This window comes from Narcine bancroftii, chromosome 4, assembly GCF_036971445.1.
Source record: "Narcine bancroftii isolate sNarBan1 chromosome 4, sNarBan1.hap1, whole genome shotgun sequence".
Classification (NCBI taxonomy): Eukaryota; Metazoa; Chordata; class Chondrichthyes; order Torpediniformes; family Narcinidae; genus Narcine; species Narcine bancroftii.
In genome coordinates, this window is record NC_091472.1 from 266,709,326 (window position 1) to 266,728,299 (window position 18,974).

General features: G+C 39.2%; 1 protein-coding gene and 1 long non-coding RNA gene across 4 annotated transcripts in view; one reads left to right on the forward strand and one right to left on the reverse strand.

Moving 5' to 3' along the window:
* The window catches only part of tnfaip6 (tumor necrosis factor, alpha-induced protein 6), a 92,100-nt gene that overhangs the window by 64,584 nt on the left and 8,542 nt on the right, over positions 1-18,974 (reverse strand). The window contains exon 1 of one of the 3 annotated variants that reach the window (XM_069934961.1): positions 3,102-3,207. The exons of the other annotated variants lie outside the window; for them this stretch is intronic. Coding sequence (XP_069791062.1) covers positions 3,102-3,114 — 13 coding nt within the window. The 5' untranslated portion in view covers positions 3,115-3,207. Of the gene's footprint in view, positions 1-3,101; positions 3,208-18,974 lie in introns of those variants that run through there. 3 annotated transcript variants of the gene reach the window in all.
* On the forward strand, positions 3,310-18,589 carry LOC138761941 (uncharacterized). The gene is made up of 2 exons (XR_011356626.1): positions 3,310-3,402; positions 18,337-18,589. It is a non-coding gene; the product is annotated as an uncharacterized lncRNA (long non-coding RNA).

Below are 18,974 nucleotides of genomic sequence, written 5' to 3' on the forward strand. Positions count from 1 at the left end.
CATTTGGTGGTCTATAATACACTCCCATTAATGTATTCATGCCTCTGCCATTCCTCAACTCTACCCAAAGAGCCTCACTGGACAATCCCAGCAAACCACCCTGCCACAGCACTGCTGTAGTGTTTTCTCTAATAAGCAATGCAACTCCTCCACCTTTTAACGCCCCTGTCCTATCATGTCTAAAACAACAGAATCCTGGAATATTTAACTGCCAAACATGCCCTTCCTCCAACCAAGTTTCACTGATGGCCACAATATCGTATTTTCATGTGGCCATCCATGTCTTAAAGCTCATCCTCCTTGTGTACAATGCTCCTTGCATTAAAATATATGCACTTGAGAGACTGTCCTCCACATATACTCCTTTTATCAACTACCTTTACCTTCCTCCCTCCTTCATTTATATTTTTTCTGTTCCCACCATTCCTTCCAATCCAAGTGTTCTTCCTTCTTAATCTGCATACTCCCACTCCCAGATTTGTCCCCCTCCAGTTCAAGTGCAGCCCGTCCCTTTCGTACAGGTTTGACTTTCCCCAGAAGAGACCCCAATGATCCATGAATCTAAATCCCTGCCCCCTGCATTCATCCTCCACAACTTCCTATTTCTACCCTCACTACCGATTGGCAGAGACAGCAATCCCGAGATTGCCACCTTGAGGTCCTGCTTTTCAACTTCTTCTCTAACTCTATGTAATCCTTTTTCAGGACCTCATCCCTACTTTTAACTATGTCATTGGTCCCCCATGTGAACCACGACTTCTGGCTGCTCACCCTCCCCTTCCAGAATGCTGTGGACTTGATCAGAGATATCCCTGACCCTGGCACCTGGGAGGCAACATACCATCCGGAATCCCTAATTTCATCCAGCAAACTTTTCTGCTCCCCTAACCGGCAAATCCCCAACTACAAGAGCCCCACTCTTTTCCTCCCCCTTTCCTTCTGAGTCAAGGCTCGAACCCCTGTGCCAGAGACCAACCTCCATGACTTGTCCCCTGTAGATTGTTTCCCTCCCCCCCCATCCCCAAAAGTATCCAAAGTAGTATACTAGTTGTTGAGGGGAACAGCCGCAGGGGTACTCTGCACTGCCTGTCTCCCCCCTTTCCCTTTCCTCACAGCCACCCATTTCCCTGACTCCTGACTGTTGGGGTGACTGCCTCCCCATAACTCCCATCTATCACTGCCTCTGGCTCCCTTATGATCCGCAGTTCATCCAGCTGCGACTCCTGTTCCCTAACCTGGTCTTCCATAAGTTGCGACTGGATGCACCTTTTGCAGATGTAGCTATCAGTGCTGTCCCTGTCCTCCCAAATCCTGCAATCGGAGAACTCAACTGCCCTAACTGCCTCCATCACCCTCTCTTCAATATAAATGTGAGTAATTTAGAAAAACTTTTTAAAAAAATTTACCAAATCTTACTTTATGGGGAGCTCTTCCTCAGCCTCTGCTCACCAAAACCTCTCGAGCCAAAGCCTTGAAGTCCCACTCTCACTAGGCCGCTCCTTTAGTGAGTTCTCCTTTATATTGGTTCCTGCTAATTTTCTTAATTTCCCAATTAATCCCTCCCACAATAATCAATCAACAACAGTCACCAGACTCACCTGGCTGAAGGCAACAAGTATAAATTTAACATACAAATATTATTTTTACTAATTTTGTGATGAAATTCTATGAAAATAGTATTTTCTTGAGGTTAGGGCATTATTGGTGGTTAGGTTATTTTCTTCTTGTAGCTGAATTGTCCTCAATGCAAGACATAACTGACTACTTTTGTGAGGGTGCTGTAATTTCCAATACTCAAACGCAGCATAACTCATTAAGAACATATGTTTACAATTTACAAAGATGACCACCAGAGCAGAATAATGCACAAACAGGCTCTTTATTTTGTCAGTGTTGCAGGTACCCCATGCGAGCAACAGAATCGCACACAGCCACAGCAGTTTAGCAAGCGCATTACCAGAGTGCATAGCCTCCAACGATGTCCAAGTCCTCCAGCTACAAGCCAGGCACCAGCAATTAGGAAAAGCGCACGAATAAGAGCCCACACTTTTTATTGCACCCGACACCCGAGGGTGGAAAGTGATGTCACTACCCCATCCCAGAACGCTCAGCGTGAAACGCACAGAGGGAACTATAAAAGCTGTGGTTAAGCACAGTAAAGGTACTGATTTCTGACTGTACTGTCTCCAGTGTCATTTATTGCCACTTGCATAGGGTAATGCCGTCAGATAGGCCATTGCATCAGCATCCATAATCTACTAATTCTGCAGCAATTAAATATCACAGCATCATTTTAAAACATGAATGGATTTGGGGAACCAAATACTCTGATAAAGTTGTATGTAGATAGGGTATTTATGATTGGAAGAGCCAAGGCATATTCCAAGCACACAGTAGGTTAGGAGTTGAACACAGTTTCAAAAACGAAAAAGAGGAAGGTTGTGGGGAAAGTGCAACAATAGACTCATCAATGTCAGTAAAATTATTGTTTCAATCTGAAAATCATGCAGTACCGGAAAATATTATTTAGCCCATGATATCAGCAGCGAACATGATGCCAAATTTAATTAAATCTCCTCCATCTACCCTTGATCCATAATAGAAACATACAAAAATAGAAAATAGGTGCAGGAGTAGGCCATTTGGCCCTTCAAGCTTATACCACCATTCATTGTGTTGATTATTTTACAATTAAAATGGATGGCATTGTTGAGTGGTGACATTGCATTGAGGAACAAAAGAACATGGCCTATGCAATTCATTTTCAAAAGCATAGTGGCTATTGTAGTTTGCTGGCTTTTTTCTCTCTAATCGTTATTAATCATGAGAACAAATAAAGGAGGCTGATGCCAATTTGGTATTTTGATAAATGTGCTTTCACTGACCAGAATGATTTTTACCACCTGCTCTCAGATTTGGGCCAAGTATAACTTTACATTTCATTCAGAGCTATTCAGTCCTTCCTGTAATGACTAAATAGTTATCTGAATCATCTGAAAGCTAGCTGTATCCAGGGCCAGACTTCATGGAAAGAAACTGAAAAGCTGGACCTGGAAGGTCTGGCCCAACATCAGAAGTAGTTCTGAAGAAAAATTCCTTACCACATTCTGTCATTATTCAGAAGTATTTCAAGAAAAAAATATTTTGAAACAATTCACGAAAACACTTTGTACATGGAGAGGTTGTTGAAATGGCAAATTATATGGAAGTGACTTGGATCAGAATGTAAGTGGTCTGATTCATACGTTTGTTAATGTCATAAAGGAGGAATCATAGATAATGAAAAGGTTTGTCTCAGAATACAGTGGGTCATAGATCAGTTAAAAAGATGGGTAGAGCACCAATGGATGAAATGTAATCTTACCAAGCATGAGGAAGTATTGTCTGGATGGCCAAATTCTGGTAGGATACATTCAGAACTAGCAGGGACACGGAGCATTGGTCTACAGAGAAAGTCCACAGCTCCCTTAAAGCAGTAACAAGGGTGGAGAGAAAATTGAAAAGGGCATTATGTATGCTTGCCATAGGCCGAGATATTGAGTATAAGAGTTAGGACCTGGTGTTGTAGTAATAAACAACAGTGGTGAGGCCACACCTAAAGTATTGTTTACAGTTCTGAACACCATAATACAGTTTGGAAGTGGTAGGAATGGAGAAAGTGCAGAAGAGATTCATCAGGATGTGGCTGGAATGGAGGGCTGTAATTATATGGACAGATTGATTGATGGGTTTATTCTCATTGGAATAGAAGAGGCTAAGAGTGACCATATGGAAGTTTACAAAATTATGTGGGGAATGGGCACTTGTAATCTTTTTTCCTTAGACAGGGCAAAATTTTAGAATTTTTTTTTTTTTTTAATTTTTTATTTTTCACACCATAAATCACAATAGCCATGATATACACTTTTTCTTTTCCACGCATTTACAGTGACTTTTTCTCCGTCCCCCCTCCCTCCTCCCAAGCCACCCCCCCACCCCCCCCTCTCATCCATTTTAGGTATACAATCTAGGTTGCATTGATTCAGTTAGACAATGTTGTCATTCAACAGAAATACACCAGAAATTCTACTGAGTCCATTCTTTTCTTTTCTTCTCCTTCCATCAACTTAGGTAATGTTTGTTCCTGGTAGGTTTTCGCTATTGTATTTAATGTAAGGCTCCCATACTTGTTCGAATATTTCAATATTATTTCTTAAACTATATGTTATTTTTTCTAATGGAATACATTTATTCATTTCTATATACCATTGTTGTATTTTCAAATTATCTTCCAATTTCCAGGTTGACATAATACATTTTTTTGCTACGGCTAGGGCTATCTTGACAAATCTTTTTTGTGCATCTTCCAAGTCAATTCCAAATTCTTTATTTTTTATGTTACTTAGGAGAAAGATCTCTGGATTCTTTGGTATATTGTTTTCTGTTATTTTATTTAATATCTGATTGAGATCATCCCAAAATTTTTCTACTCTCTCACATGTCCAGATTGCATGAATTGTTGTTCCCCTTTCTTTTTTACATCGAAAACATCTATCAGATACTGTTGGATCCCATTTATTTAACTTTTGCGGTGTAATGTATAGTCTGTGTAACCAATTATATTGTATCATACGCAGCCTCGTATTTATTGTATTTCTCATCGTTCCAGAACATAATTTCTCCCATGTTTCCTTTTTTATCTTTATATTTAAATCTTGTTCCCATTTTTGTTTAGTTTTACCATTTGTTTCCTCATTCTCCTTTTCTTGCAGTTTAATATACATATTTTTTATAAATCTTTTGATTAACCTTGTATCTGTAATCACATATTCAAGGTTACTTCCCTCTGGTAAACTCAAGTTGTTTCCTAATTTATCTTTCAAGTAGGATCTCAGTTGGTAATATGCCAGCGCTGTATCTCCAGTTATATTGTACTTATCTCTCATTTGTTCAAAGGATAAGAATCTACTTCCTGAAAAACAATTTTCTATTCTTTTAATCCCTTTTTTTTCCCATTTTCTAAAGGCAAGGTTGTCTATTGTAAAAGGGAGTAGCTTATTTTGCGTCAATATTAGTTTTGGTATTTGGTAATTTATTTTATTTCTTTCTACATGAATCTTCTTCCATATATTGAGGAGATGGTGTAATACTGGAGAAGTTCTATGTTGTACCAATTTTTCGTCCCATTTATATAATATGTGTTCAGGTATCTTTTCCCCTATTTTATCTAATTCTAGTCTCGTCCAGTCTGGTTTTTCCCTTGTTTGATAAAAATCTGATAGGTACCTTAATTGTGCGGCTCTATAATAATTTTTGAAGTTTGGCAATTGTAAGCCTCCTTGTTTATACCATTCTGTTAATTTATCTAGTGCTATCCTCGGTTTCCCCCCTCTCCATAAAAATCTCCTTATTATTTTCTTTAACTCTTTGAAGAATTTTTCTGTCAGTTGTATTGGCAATGCCTGAAATAAGTATAGTATCCTTGGAAAAATGTTCATTTTAATACAGTTTATCCTTCCTATCAGTGTTAGTGGTAGCTCTTTCCAATGCTCTAAATCGTCCTGTAATTTTTTCATTAGTGGATTGTAATTGAGTTTATATAATTGGCCTAGATTTTTGTTTATTTGCACACCTAGGTATCTTATTGCCTGCGTTTGCCATCTGAATGGGGATTCCTCCTTAAATTTTGAGAAATCCGCGTTATTCATAGGCATTGCTTCACTTTTATTTACGTTTATCTTGTATCCCGACACTTCTCCATATTCCTTCAATTTCTTATATAGTTCTTTTATTGATAGTTCTGGTTCTGTTAAGTACACTATCACATCATCCGCAAACAGACTGATTTTATATTCCCTGTCTTTTATTTTTATTCCTTTTATATTATTATCTCTTCTTATCGATTCTGCTAGTGGTTCTATAGCTAGCGCAAACAATAATGGTGATAGTGGGCATCCCTGCCGCGTTGACCTGCTTAAGTTAAATTGCTTTGATACATGTCCATTTACTGTCACTTTCGCTAACGGTCCCTTATATAATGCTTTAATCCAATTAATATACTTCTCCGGTAAACTGAATTTTTGCAATACTTTGAACAAGTAATTCCATTCTACTCTGTCGAAGGCCTTTTCGGCGTCTAAAGCAACTGCTACTGCCGGTGCTTTATTTCCTTCTACTGCATGAATTAAGTTAATAAATTTACAAATATTGTCTGTTGTGCGTCTTTTTTTGATAAATCCAGTTTGGTCTAAATTTACCATTTTCGGTACCTGTTCTGCTAATCTGTTCGCTAATAGTTTAGCTATTATCTTATAATCTGTGTTTAGCAGAGATATTGGTCTATATGACGCTGGTGAGAGTGGATCTTTCCCTTGTTTTAGTATCACTGTAATTATTGCTGTTTTACATGAATCTGGTAAGTTTTGTGTCTCATCAATCTGGTTGATTACATCCAGGAGGGGCGGTATTATTAGGTCTTTAAATGTTTTGTAGAATTCTATTGGGAGTCCATCCTCTCCTGGTGTCTTATTATTTGGTAAATTTTTTATTATCTCTTGTATTTCTACTGTTCCAAATGGTTCTGTTAATTTATTTTGTTCCTCTATTTGTAGTTTTGGTAGTTCAATTTTAGTCAAAAATTCATCTATTTTCCCTTCTTTCCCTTCGTTTTCGGTTCGGTATAATTGTTCATAGAATTCTCTGAAGTTTTCCTTAATTTCTTTTGGATTATATGTAATTTGTTTGTCTTTTTTCCTTGTTGCCAATACCATTTTCTTAGTTTGCTCTGTCTTAAGCTGCCATGCTAAGATTTTGTGTGTTTTTTCACCTAGTTCATAATATTTCTGTTTTGTCTTCATTATATTCTTCTCCACCTTATATGTTTGTAATGTTTCATATTTTATTTTTTTAACCGCCAATTCTCTTCTTTTGGTTGTATCTTCCTTTATTGCTAATTTTTTTTCTATGTTTATTATTTCCCTTTCCAACTGCTCTGTTTCCTGGTTATAGTCCTTCTTCATCTTGGTTGCATAACTTATTATTTGCCCTCTAATGAATGCTTTCATTGCGTCCCATAGTATAAACTTATCTTCCACTGATTCCGTATTTACTTCAAAGTACATTTTTAATTGTTTTTCAATAAATTCTCTAAAATCCTGTCTTTTAAGTAGCATGGGGTTTAATCTCCATCTATACATTCTTGGAGGGATGTCCTCTAGCTCTATTGCCAATAACAGGGGTGAGTGGTCCGATAATAGTCTAGCTTTATATTCCGTTTTCCTAACTCTCCCTTGAATGTGGGCTGATAACAGGAATAGGTCTATCCTTGAGTATGTTTTATGTCTAGTCGAGTAGTATGAGTATTCCTTTTCTTTTGGGTTTTGTTTCCTCCATATGTCCACAAGTTTCATTTCTTGCATTGATTTAATTATAAATTTGGTTACTTTGTTCTTCCTGTTAATTTTTTTCCCCGTTTTATCCATATTTGGATCCAAATTCAGATTGAAATCCCCTCCTATTAGTATGTTCCCTTGCGTATTAGCTACCTTCAAAAAGATATCTTGCATAAACTTTTGATCTTCTTCGTTAGGTGAATATATATTAAGTAGATTCCAAAGCTCTGAATATATCCGACATTTTATCATAACATATCTCCCTGCTGGATCTATTATTTCCTCTTCTATTTTAAATGGCACATTTTTGCTAATTAATATAGCCACTCCTCTTGCTTTTGAATTATACGATGCTGCTGTTACATGTCCTACCCAATCTCTCTTTAATTTCTTGTGCTCCAATTCAGTTAAGTGTGTTTCTTGGACAAATGCTATATCTATTTTTTCCTTTTTCAGTAAATTTAGTAGTTTCTTCCTTTTAATTTGGTTATGTATTCCATTAATATTTAGAGTCATATAGTTCAGCGTAGCCATTTTATATTTTGTTTATCTTCTCTTTCCGTTTTTCCATCATTACCTTTCCTCCTTTTCCATTTCTGTTTTCTTATTTTCAACTCTTTACCAGACAACATTCCTACAACATCCAACATTTTCCTTATTCTCCTATTTCTATCTTCTTTATCCCCAATCTCCCCTTCCCCTCCTGAGTTGCCCTTTATCCCTTGTCGGACAACCACATCTCCCCTCTCCATTTGGATTTGCGAATCCACTCGCAAGCGTCAACTGATTTTGCAGTGACCGCTCTTTTCCCCCACCCAGCCCCCCCCAGAAAAGATTTCGCTTTTTATATGTCACAAAGGTCACTCTTTTAATTCCCTCCTTATTCTCTCTATTCCATTACCTTCTCTTATTAATTCTTGTCTATACTCTCTATGTTTTCCTCTAATTACAGATACTTTCACATATGCCCATTGTCTCTATTCACTCTTATACCTCTTTACCCGCATACATATCAATCGTGGTCATTTTTACCCTCCTTACCCTTCTTCATCCCTCAGTCTATTTTTGTCTTTACCCACATACATATCAATCGTGATAATTTTTGCTCTCATTACCCGTCTTCATCCCTCAGTCTATTTTTGTAATTGTTCTGCAAATTTTCGTGCTTCTTCTGGATCCGAGAATAGTCTGTTTTGTTGTCCTGGAATAAATATTTTCAATACCGCAGGATGCTTCAGTGTAAATTTATATCCTTTCTTCCATAAAATCGCTTTTGCTGTATTGAACTCTTTTCTCTTCTTTAGGAGTTCAAAGCTTATATCTGGATAAATGAAGATTTTTTGCCCTTTATACTCCAGTGGTTTGTTGCCCTCTCTTACTTTTTCCATTGTCTTCTCCAGTACCTTTTCTCTTGTAGTATATCTTAGGAATTTTACTACAATAGATCTTGGTTTTTGTTGTGGTTGTGGTTTAGGGGCCAATGCTCTATGTGCCCTTTCTATTTCCATTTCTTGCTGTAGTTCTGGACATCCTAGGGCCTTAGGGATCCATTCTTTTATAAACTCCCTCATATTCTTGCCTTCTTCATCTTCCTTAAGGCCCACTATCTTTATGTTATTTCTTCTGTTATAATTTTCCATTATATCTATTTTTTGGGCTAGTAATTCTTGTGTCTCTTTAGTTTTTTTATTAGATTCCTCCAATTTCTTTTTTAAGTCTTCTACCTCCATTTCTGCTGCTATTGCCCGTTCTTCCATCTTGTCCATTTTTTTCCCCATTTCTGTTAAGGTCATATCCATTTTATTTATTTTCTCTTCTGTGTTGTTTATTCTTTTTCTTAAATCCTTAAATTCCTGTGTTTGCCATTCTTTAAATGACTCCATGTATCCTTTAATAAGAGCAAGTATATCCTTTACCTTGCCTTTCCCTTTATCTATTTCACTGTATTCTTCCTCTTCTTCTTTCTCTGGGTTGACCATCTGTTGTTTCTTTGATGCCCTTTCCTCCTCTTCTTTCTTGTTTCCATTGTCTTCTGTGGTCTCTTCTTGCTGCAGGTGTTCTGCAGCTGTCGTTGCCGGCTGTGGAGATCGACTCCCCAGCTGGTCCCCCCTCCCGTCGGTGTGTTTTTTTGCATGCGCATCGCGCATGCGCGACTCCTCGCGCATGCGCGGTTGCGCACTTTTACTCGGCTCTGTGAGCCATTGTTGTAGTTCTCTTTCTACCGACCTGAGGTAGTGGGGCCCTCTCTCCACAGCGGGCCTCTTCGGACAGGTAAGGCCTTCACCTTTTTCCTCCGTTGTCTTCTCTTCCTCTCTTCTTTCCGTTGATTTTGATTTTTCTCCTTTTGTCTCCATCTTCTTTCCACCTTTATACTCACTTTTCTTTAACTTGTATTTCTGTGCCTTTGTATTTTCTCTTGTTTTTCCCGACTTTTCTGGAGAGGGCTGGAGTTCACCGTCCGGCCACTACTCCATCACGTGACTCCTCTCGCAAAATTTTAGAACTTGATGGCATGTTTAAGATGAGAGGTGAGATATTTAAAGGAGCTGACAGGTAAGAATCTCACTCAGATGTTGGTGAATATCTGGACTGAACTGGTAGAGGGGAGAGCAGAGGCAGATACAATTACTATGTTTGAAAGATGATGAAGAAGGTATTGGGATACTTATTGTTGGAGGATGCAATGCAAGGCCAATGAGGTCATGCTAAAACTATAGAAGAGTAGCAAGCCAATATACTGTGTACTGTGTATAATGCATTGTGTAGTCCTGCAGAAGCATGGAATACAAAACCACAATTGTTATACTAGAACAATATAAATACTTGCTAGCACATGATTGTATACTGAGCACATCATGCTCATTACATCACAAGGAGTACAAAAAAAGGGTAGAAGATGTATTTATCAGAATACTATCAAGCCAGGGGAATTGTCAGGAAACTTGCTGGCTGATGGCTATTTTCTTTGAAACAAAGGAGATTGAGTGATGATATAGTTGAAGATCACAAGAAGTCCAGACAGTGTGATATACAACAGTCTATTTCTCATAGACATGAGAAGGGGAGCGAGACCTTGGTAATAAACTTCAAGTGCAGGCAGTTTCTATTGCATTGCGTAAATAAAAATTGGATAAGATTTCATTTAGATAGGACATCACAAATAACCCTGAGATTCTTTTTCCTGCAGGTAAGGCAAAATTACCACTTACTGGTTGTGCAAAAAAAAGTACTCAACTTACACATGTAAACAGATAAAGGAACATAAACAAACTGACTGTGCAATACAGAGAGAAAAAAAAATCAATAAAGTGAAAAATTAAGAGTCCTTAAATGTGTCCCTGATTGAGTTTGTCATTGAGGGGTCTGATGGTGGAAGGGTAGGAGCTGGTCATGAACTGGTGGTGTGAGTCTTGTGGCACCTATACCTCTTTCCTGATGGTAGCAGTGAGGACAAAGCGTGTGCTGGGTGGTGTGGATCCTTGATTGCTGCTGCTCTCTGACTGCAGCGTTTCCTGTAGATGTTCTCGACGGTGGGGAGGATTTTGTCTGTGATGTCCTGGGCTGTGTGTCCTGGGATAAGTGTCTTAATGATAGGAATTTGTGGGGTTATAGGAAGACGATGGTGAATAGAACTAGCTGGACTATTTGAACATAGAGCCAGTATACTCTTGATGAACTGAATAGTATAGCCTCGATGAACTTCTTGCTGTTACCATTTTATGAATAATTTGGAGCCATAGATTTAAACTAATTGATGCAAGGATGAGAGTGAAGCTAATTACTTTTTTTTCCTCTCAATGGTAGTGACAATTCTTGAAATCTATGCCTGCACATGGAAGACTAATTGTGGAATCATAAATTTGAAGACACTGGACAAGAGCTAGGATGTAGGATTGTCTACATTTTATTTCTAGGCTAGCAGACATGCTGGCCCGAATATATTCATTTTGTGCTGTGAATGTCTAAGTCCACAAACTGGGTGGCATAATTAGCATAGCAGTTAGCGCAACACTGTTACAGCACCAGCGTTCGGGATCAGGGTTTGAATCCCACTCGGTCTGTATGTTCTCCCTGTGTCCGTGTGGGTTTCCTCTGGGTGTTCTGGTTTCTTCCCACCATTCAAAATGTACTGCGGGTTGTTGGTCAATTGGGTGGCATGGGCTTGTGGACCGAAAGGGCCTGTTACCGTGCTGTATGTCTAAATTTAAATTATGACACTTTTGATAATGGACAAAGCTCATTCAATTAATTGTTTAAATGAGATTTGAACTCATAAGTAAATAAGATTTTTTGAGATTATGTGGGTGTCTCCCTCCTAAGAAATATGGTACCAGAGATAAAATAATTTTGAATTATATTTCTTCAATGACAGCTCTGATGATTTTATTAACTAACCTTTCAGTTTTGTCTTACTACAAGTAAAAGCTTGTATCTATCCTGGTGAGCAATAACCAACAGAATTACTGGAATATTCTGTACCCTTTCCAGCTGGCTGTCCGATTTCCTCAGTACAGATCCAAATTCAATTGGCTGCATAGATAATGTGATTTTAGCTCCAATTTTTATTCATTATTCTTGATAGTCATCTGTTTTTGATCACTCATGTCAATGGCAGCATTTATTTTCACATGTGTCATCTTGACTAATTTCAAACAGCACAGAGAATGGAAATTATTCTTTTAGAAGTACCACAGGAAGCAAGGGAAGAGATTGCTGAGGCATTGATGATGATCTTTGTGTCCTCCCAGGCCACAGGGGAGGTGACAGAGGATTGGAGAATGGCACATGTAATCCCCTTGTTTAAAAAAGGTAATTGTGAGAATCTGGAGAATTTTAGACCAATGAATCTTATGACAATGATGAACAAACTATTCGAGAGGATTCTTAGGGACAAGATTTACGAAGCCTAGTCTGCTCATGGCTTAGAGAGGGGTGGGTTGTACACAACAAGTTTAATTCAATCTTTAGAGGAGCCAATGAGAAAAATTGATGAAGGTAAGACAGTGGATGTGATGTAAAAGGATTTCAATAAGGCATTTGTTAAGGTTCTCCATGGTAGACTCTTTCAGAAAGTCATGAGGCTACATGGATTCAGAATTGACTTGTCTGCAGAAGACAGAGGGTGGTAGTAGATGGAAAGTATTCTGACTGAAAGTCAGTGACTGGTAATGTTCCACAGATCTGCTCTGGGATTCCTGCTCTTTGAGATTTTTATAAATTACTTGGTCAAAGAAGTAGAAGGATGGGTCAGTAAGTTTGCAGAAGAAAGGAAGTTTGTCCTGGGTTACAAGGATGCAGAGTTGAGCAGAGAGATGGCGGATGGTGTTCACTCCAGATATGTGTGAGGTGATGCACTTTGGCAAGTCAAACTTAAGGGCGGAGTACATGGTCAATGGCAGGATTCTTAACAGTGTTGAGGAAGAAAGGGATTTTGAGGTTCAAGACCATATATTCCTGTGGTGATACAACCACTACACTGGCCGCACTCCTACTGGCCTACTGCAGGGGGAAACCACTGTACCAGCAAGTAGGGAACCTGGGAGCCCCACCTGTCAGCTGCCCATATAAAGACTCAAGCCATCCCCTTTGGGGACAGTCAGACACATGGGGCCAGCAGTATACTGAGACTGGTGTATATATTTAAGCTAATTTTAATTCTGTGGACTTCGCTTCAGAATTCTTCACGCAGCAGCGCTCACAATCCCTCAAGGGTGACTTGCAAGTTTTTAGGGTAGTTAAGTGTATGTTGCGTGGGCCTTTATTAATTAGGAGAGCCGTGAAGTCATGCTGCAGCTCTATAAGACTCTGGTTAGACCACATTTGGGGTGTGAAGCTCAGGTCACGAGGATGCAGAGAAGATTTACCAGGATATTGCCTGGAATGGAGAACATGATTTATGAAGCAAGGTTGACAGAGCTAGGGCTTTTCTCTTTGGAGCAACAAAGGATAAGAGTCCTTTGTCACTCCATAGAAGTATGTATGACAATAAGAGACTTTGTGAAGGTGGACAGACAGTACCTTTTTCCCAGGGCTTCAATGGCAAGTACCAGAGGTCATCGGTTCAAGGTGAGGCGAGGAACATTTAGGTCTTTTTTTTTCCACAGAGAGCGTTGGGTGCCTGGAATGCATTGCTGGGGTGGTAGTAGTAAAGGCTGGTATAATGGGGACATTTAAAACAGACTTTCTCAATAGGGGCCATACAGAACCCTGCCCCCCTCCCCAACTGGGGTATTAACACATTTAAGGGGGTCCACGGACTGAAATCAAAGTAGATTTTTTATGCAGTCGATAGGAGAAAATTACAGAAAATTAATCTGCTTCAAGGGGGACCATAAACTTGAGGCAGAGTCCTAAGGGGGCCATTGACAAAAAAATTGAGAATAGCTGATTATAAGATTTTTTCAGACGATGCAAGAAAAATTGAAGGTTATGTGTGTGCGCTAGGGAAGGGTTAGATTTTTGTAGAGTAGGTTTATAGATCAGCACCAATGGTGATTATAGAATGCTCTACATTCTATATTCTGAACATACCAAGTATATGTTACAAGAACATAAGAAATAGGAACAGGAGTCTGCCTGCCCTTCCCTTCCCTTCCTTATCCTACCCTATTTTGCCCTCTATCCCTATTGTTTTTGAGCTCATTTCTCTTCTACCCTCCCACCTGTATCCTCTTGTCTGCGCTCCTCCCCACTTCCACTCTTCCCCCCACCTTTTTGTTCAGGCATTTACCTATTTTTCCTTATTTGTATTTCCTTATTAAGTCCTGTGGCCTTATTCTTCACCTTTTATTTCCTTCGTGCGTGGGAAATTTTATTTCACAAACTTAACAGAATTTTTTTTTTAAGAACTGACTAATAGGAGTGATAAAAAATTGTCTATACAGACTTAAAGAAGACTTTTCACTAAGTTGTGTATGGAAAACTGTCCTGGCAGGTTTGATCACATGGGATACATGGTGAGCGAGCCAATTAAATACAAAATTGGCTTGGTGGAAGGAGACGAGGGTTGTTTTCCAGATTGATGGCAGGTGGCCAATGCTGTGCAGTTTAGATCAGTGCTAGAACCCCCGCTGTTTGGCACATGTACTCAAGATTTGGATGGGAATGTAGTTAGGATGATTGGTAAAATTCAAGTTCAAGTTTATTATTATCATACGATTATAAAGTACAACTGGATAAAATGACATTTTTCGGTCCTTGGTGTAAAACATATATAGACAGAGCACACATATTTACAAGCAATTTATATGCAGTACACATATAAAATATGAATATTTGTTAAATAATAGTAGATTCTTGGAGGGATTGTATGAGCAGTCATTCAGAATTTTTGATTGAGGATGACACCAAATTTGTGATGAGGTGAATTGGAAAGAAGGTCGTCTAAGGTTACTGAAGGATCCAGATCAATTGGTCAAGAAAGCAAAGGGATCACAGGTGAATTTAACTCAGACTAGTGCAAAGTGATAAGCTTTGGGAAGTTAAACCTGGCTAGTACTTAAACAGTAGAGCACAGAAGCCTTGGGGTACAAGTACAATTGTTTCCTGAAAATGACAACATAGGTAGTTTAATGTGGTGAAGCAGGCGTATGCACAATTTGTTGGATGGGTATTGTGCGCTGGGACGTCCAGTTGTCATGTTACAGCTTTATCCAACATTGTCATGACAGCACCTGGAATGTTGCATGCACTTCTGGTTGCCATATTATAGGAAGGATACAATTAATAGTGAGAGTGCAGAAAAGATTCACAAGCATGTCACTGGGACTGGAGGTCTTGAGTCATATGGAGGCTGGGACTGTTTTCCATGGAGCAAAGGAGGTTGAGGCATATAAAAGTTTATAAAAACCTGAGAAGCATAGACAAGGTAGATGGTCAATTCTTTTTCCCAGTGTAGGGGAGTCTAAAACTAAAGGGTGTTTCTTTAATATGAGAACAGAAATATGTAAATGGAATCTAAAGTGGTAGAAGCTGGTGTAGTTCCAATGTACATGGATTGATATTGTTGAGGGGGATATTGGTTGAACGTAGGCAAATGGCGCTAGCACCTTGATTGACATGGATGACTTGGGTCGAAAGATCTGTTTCTGTGCTACTTAACTGCATGACTGTGATAAGTTAATGAATGATGCTATGTAAAATGCAAGCTCTTACAAAACATTTTGTTTGCCGATTGCCCAAGAAATAGGAACAGGAGCTTATCCTCCGTTCATCAGGATCATGCCTCAGCACCACTTGCCCGCATCATCATGCTACCCCCTGATTTTTTTTTAATTTTTTTTACAGTGTTCAAATATCAATTTCTGTTTTGAATAAACTCAGCAACTCAACATCCACAACTGTTGTGTAGAGAATTTTAAAAGGTACATCACTTCCACTGATTCCTTGTTATCAAATCTATTATCACAATCTCAAAGAACTCCCAATTATTAAAACTTAAATGACCTTACATTAAATCCATGTTGACTGCTCCATTTTAAAATTATTTTTAAGATGTTTTGCTATTACATCTTCAATGATAGCTAAGTCAACGTTGGAGAAAATGCTAGAAACTACATCTTCTCTCTCCCTTCTCTCTTATATAATGGGTATATTTCATACTTTCCAAACTATAGAGAACAATTCCAGAATCTATAAATCCTGTAAGATGACAAACAGAACGTCCACCATCTCTAAAAGCATCTCCTTCAAACATTGGAATGTAGATCACACTCTTGGGATCTAACAGCTTTCCAAGCTCACGTGATTCATTATATTTCCTAAAGGAAAATATATATTAATTGTCCAACTTTAAAAACACAATTCTAAAAAAATAATATTTTATCACTATAATAAAAATATAAATGTTTACTCCCAGTTTTGGTCTTGACTTGCTGCTTTGGGAATGTAAAAAATATCTTCAGTTTTATAAAAGCACTCAATCTTCTCACACCACCAAGGGTGCTCGGAGACTGAAGAACACTCAAGCAGTGGGGGGGTTGGTGACTTGAGGCTGCTGGTGACTGCAGTCAAGGGACTCACTCTAGGCTGCAGACTACTGGAGACTGGCTGAAGGGGAACCAAGATGCAAGAGGGTGCTGAGGGTTTCCTGATTGTGTAAGAGATTCGAATTTAGAGCTCGGGTTGCCGATGGTTTGAGCTGAAGTATAGCTTTGGAGGCCATGGGAGCACTGGAGATGAGTCTATGGACACTCAGTGACTCTGGGGGAAATCTCTTGCTTTTCCTTCTCTGGCTGTAAAGGGCATCAGGCAATTTCTGCTGATGGCAAATCTTTGTTTGCCTTATGGTAGACTAAACAAAATTTTGTTTAATATTACATTTTCTGTTTTATTACGTGATTTTAAAAAAAAGTATCTTGAAACATTCCAAAATGCTTCTCATAAATTGTTTTCTGCATGTGGCTTGCTATGATGTTAGGTGTAGCACTAAATTTATGCGCAACAGTATCCCATTAACACAAACAAAAGTTAGTCTTGAAAGAATGATGACAATTAGCTTAACATAGGATCTTTCTAGTTTTACTCTATTGATTCTGAGTCAGAAGATGGCAGGTAGAATTCCTTATTCAGATTGCTGCTTTCATAACTTGATCGAACGAGCACACCATTTTCAAATCAGTTATAAACCTGATAAGCTGGTCCAGAAGGCACATGGCATTCAAGACAAGATGACCAATTCAGTTGATAGGAGACGGGATGTTGGTGCCAGGATGCTTTTCTGATTATAAGGTGGTGACCAGTAATGTACTGCAGGGCTAGGTGCTGGGATCTTTATTGTTTGTGATGGAATGTATACAGTGAACACTAATCATTTTGATGAACAGAGAGACTTTGGGTGCAAGTACATAAATCCCTGTATGTGGCAATTCTGGTAGCTAGAGTCCGGAAAAGGTCATATAGCATACTTGCCTTCATATGGTGAGGCATAGAACAAAAATGTTACATAACAATGGATAGATCACATTTAGAGTATAATGTGAAGTTTTGGTTGCCGCACTAGAGGAAGGGTGTGGCTGCACAGGAAAGAATGCAGAGGAGATTCACTAAGACCTTGTCTGAATTAGAGAATTTTAGTTAAGGAGATAGATTGGATAGGCTGGGCTTGGTTTGCCTGGACAGAAGGCAGCAGAGGGTTGATTTGATAGAGGTATATAAATTAAAGTGGCGTGAATAGGGTAGAAAGTCAAACTCTTCTCCTCATGGTAGGAACATTAAGACCAAGGGAGCATTGCCTAAAGATGAGAGGAAGGAGTTTTAAAGGAAGGGAAAAATATTTCGCAGAGTGTTTGTTTATCTGAGGGGTAGAATCAGATACAGTGCACCTTCACATTATCAAGGGATTCCATTCCTTGAAAATATGATTTTCTGAATTGCAAACCCATGATAATAATTCACAAAAAAATAACATTTTGTATATAGTATTTTTTTCCAAATAAATTCAGAAAGGGCAGATTTTTATTCCATATCTCAGATTTTTTGGGAGTGATTTGTGAATTCCTTAATCCCAAACCCCCTTTACATTTTACAATCGTGACATTTACAACCATACAACATTACAGCACAGAAACAGGCCTCTTCAGCCCATCTTGATTATGTCAAGCCATTTTATTTTGTCTAGTTCCACTGACCAGTACCCAGTCCATTGCCCACCATTCCTCTCCCATCCCATCACGTATCTGTCCAAATTCCTCTTAAATGTTAAAATTGAGCCCAAATTCACCAATTCTGCTGGAAATTTGTTCCAGCCCCCCCCCCCCCCCCGCCCCACCCCACCACTCGCTGTGTGAAGAAGTTTTCCCTCATGTTCCCCCTAAACATTTCCCCTTTTACTCTTAACCCACATCCTCTGGTTTGTATCTCACTTACCTTCAGTGGAAAAAAGCTTATCTACATTTACTGTCTACCCCACCCCACCATAATTTTTAAATACCTCTATCAAATTTTCCCTTATTCTTCTATGTTCCAGGGAATAAAGTTTTAATGTGGCAGTCCGCATCTCGATCCAGGTGAACCGGCTCCACGTTTGTCACGGCCGCAGCAGCGGAGCAGCCGCGTCAAGATGGTACCGCTGGGTTCTTCTTCTCTCATGTTCAAAGGGGCCGCGCACAGCGCACTCAGCTGCGTCATTACATTACCACCCACACAGAGGCTGGACTTGCCGGCCAGCTTATAAGGTGTATTGTGGGCTTTTCAAATTAAACCGTTGGAAGCAAAACTGACTCACAGTGTGTAGTCTTGTTCTTTCGCTCCCTCTCTGCAGCTACCACTACATTTGGTGACCCTGACAAGCCCAGACAATTCTGGACTCTACATCATGGACACTGCAGCAGTGAACGCAGTAGCCATGAACTTACCGACCTTCTGAACTCTTCGCCCACGCACTTGGTTCGGGCAAGCAGAAGTGCAATTCCACCTCTGGCAGATCACCTGCGACTTGACACTGTTCTACCATGTTGTCAGTTCCCTTGACTAATAGACCGCAGCAAGAGTGGATGACCTGATACACGACCACCCCCAGGGGAAGATAAATACCCAGCTCTCAAGAAGCTCCTCTTAAGTACTTTCGGGCTGTCCAGGCGACAGCACATTGCCAGACTCATGCAC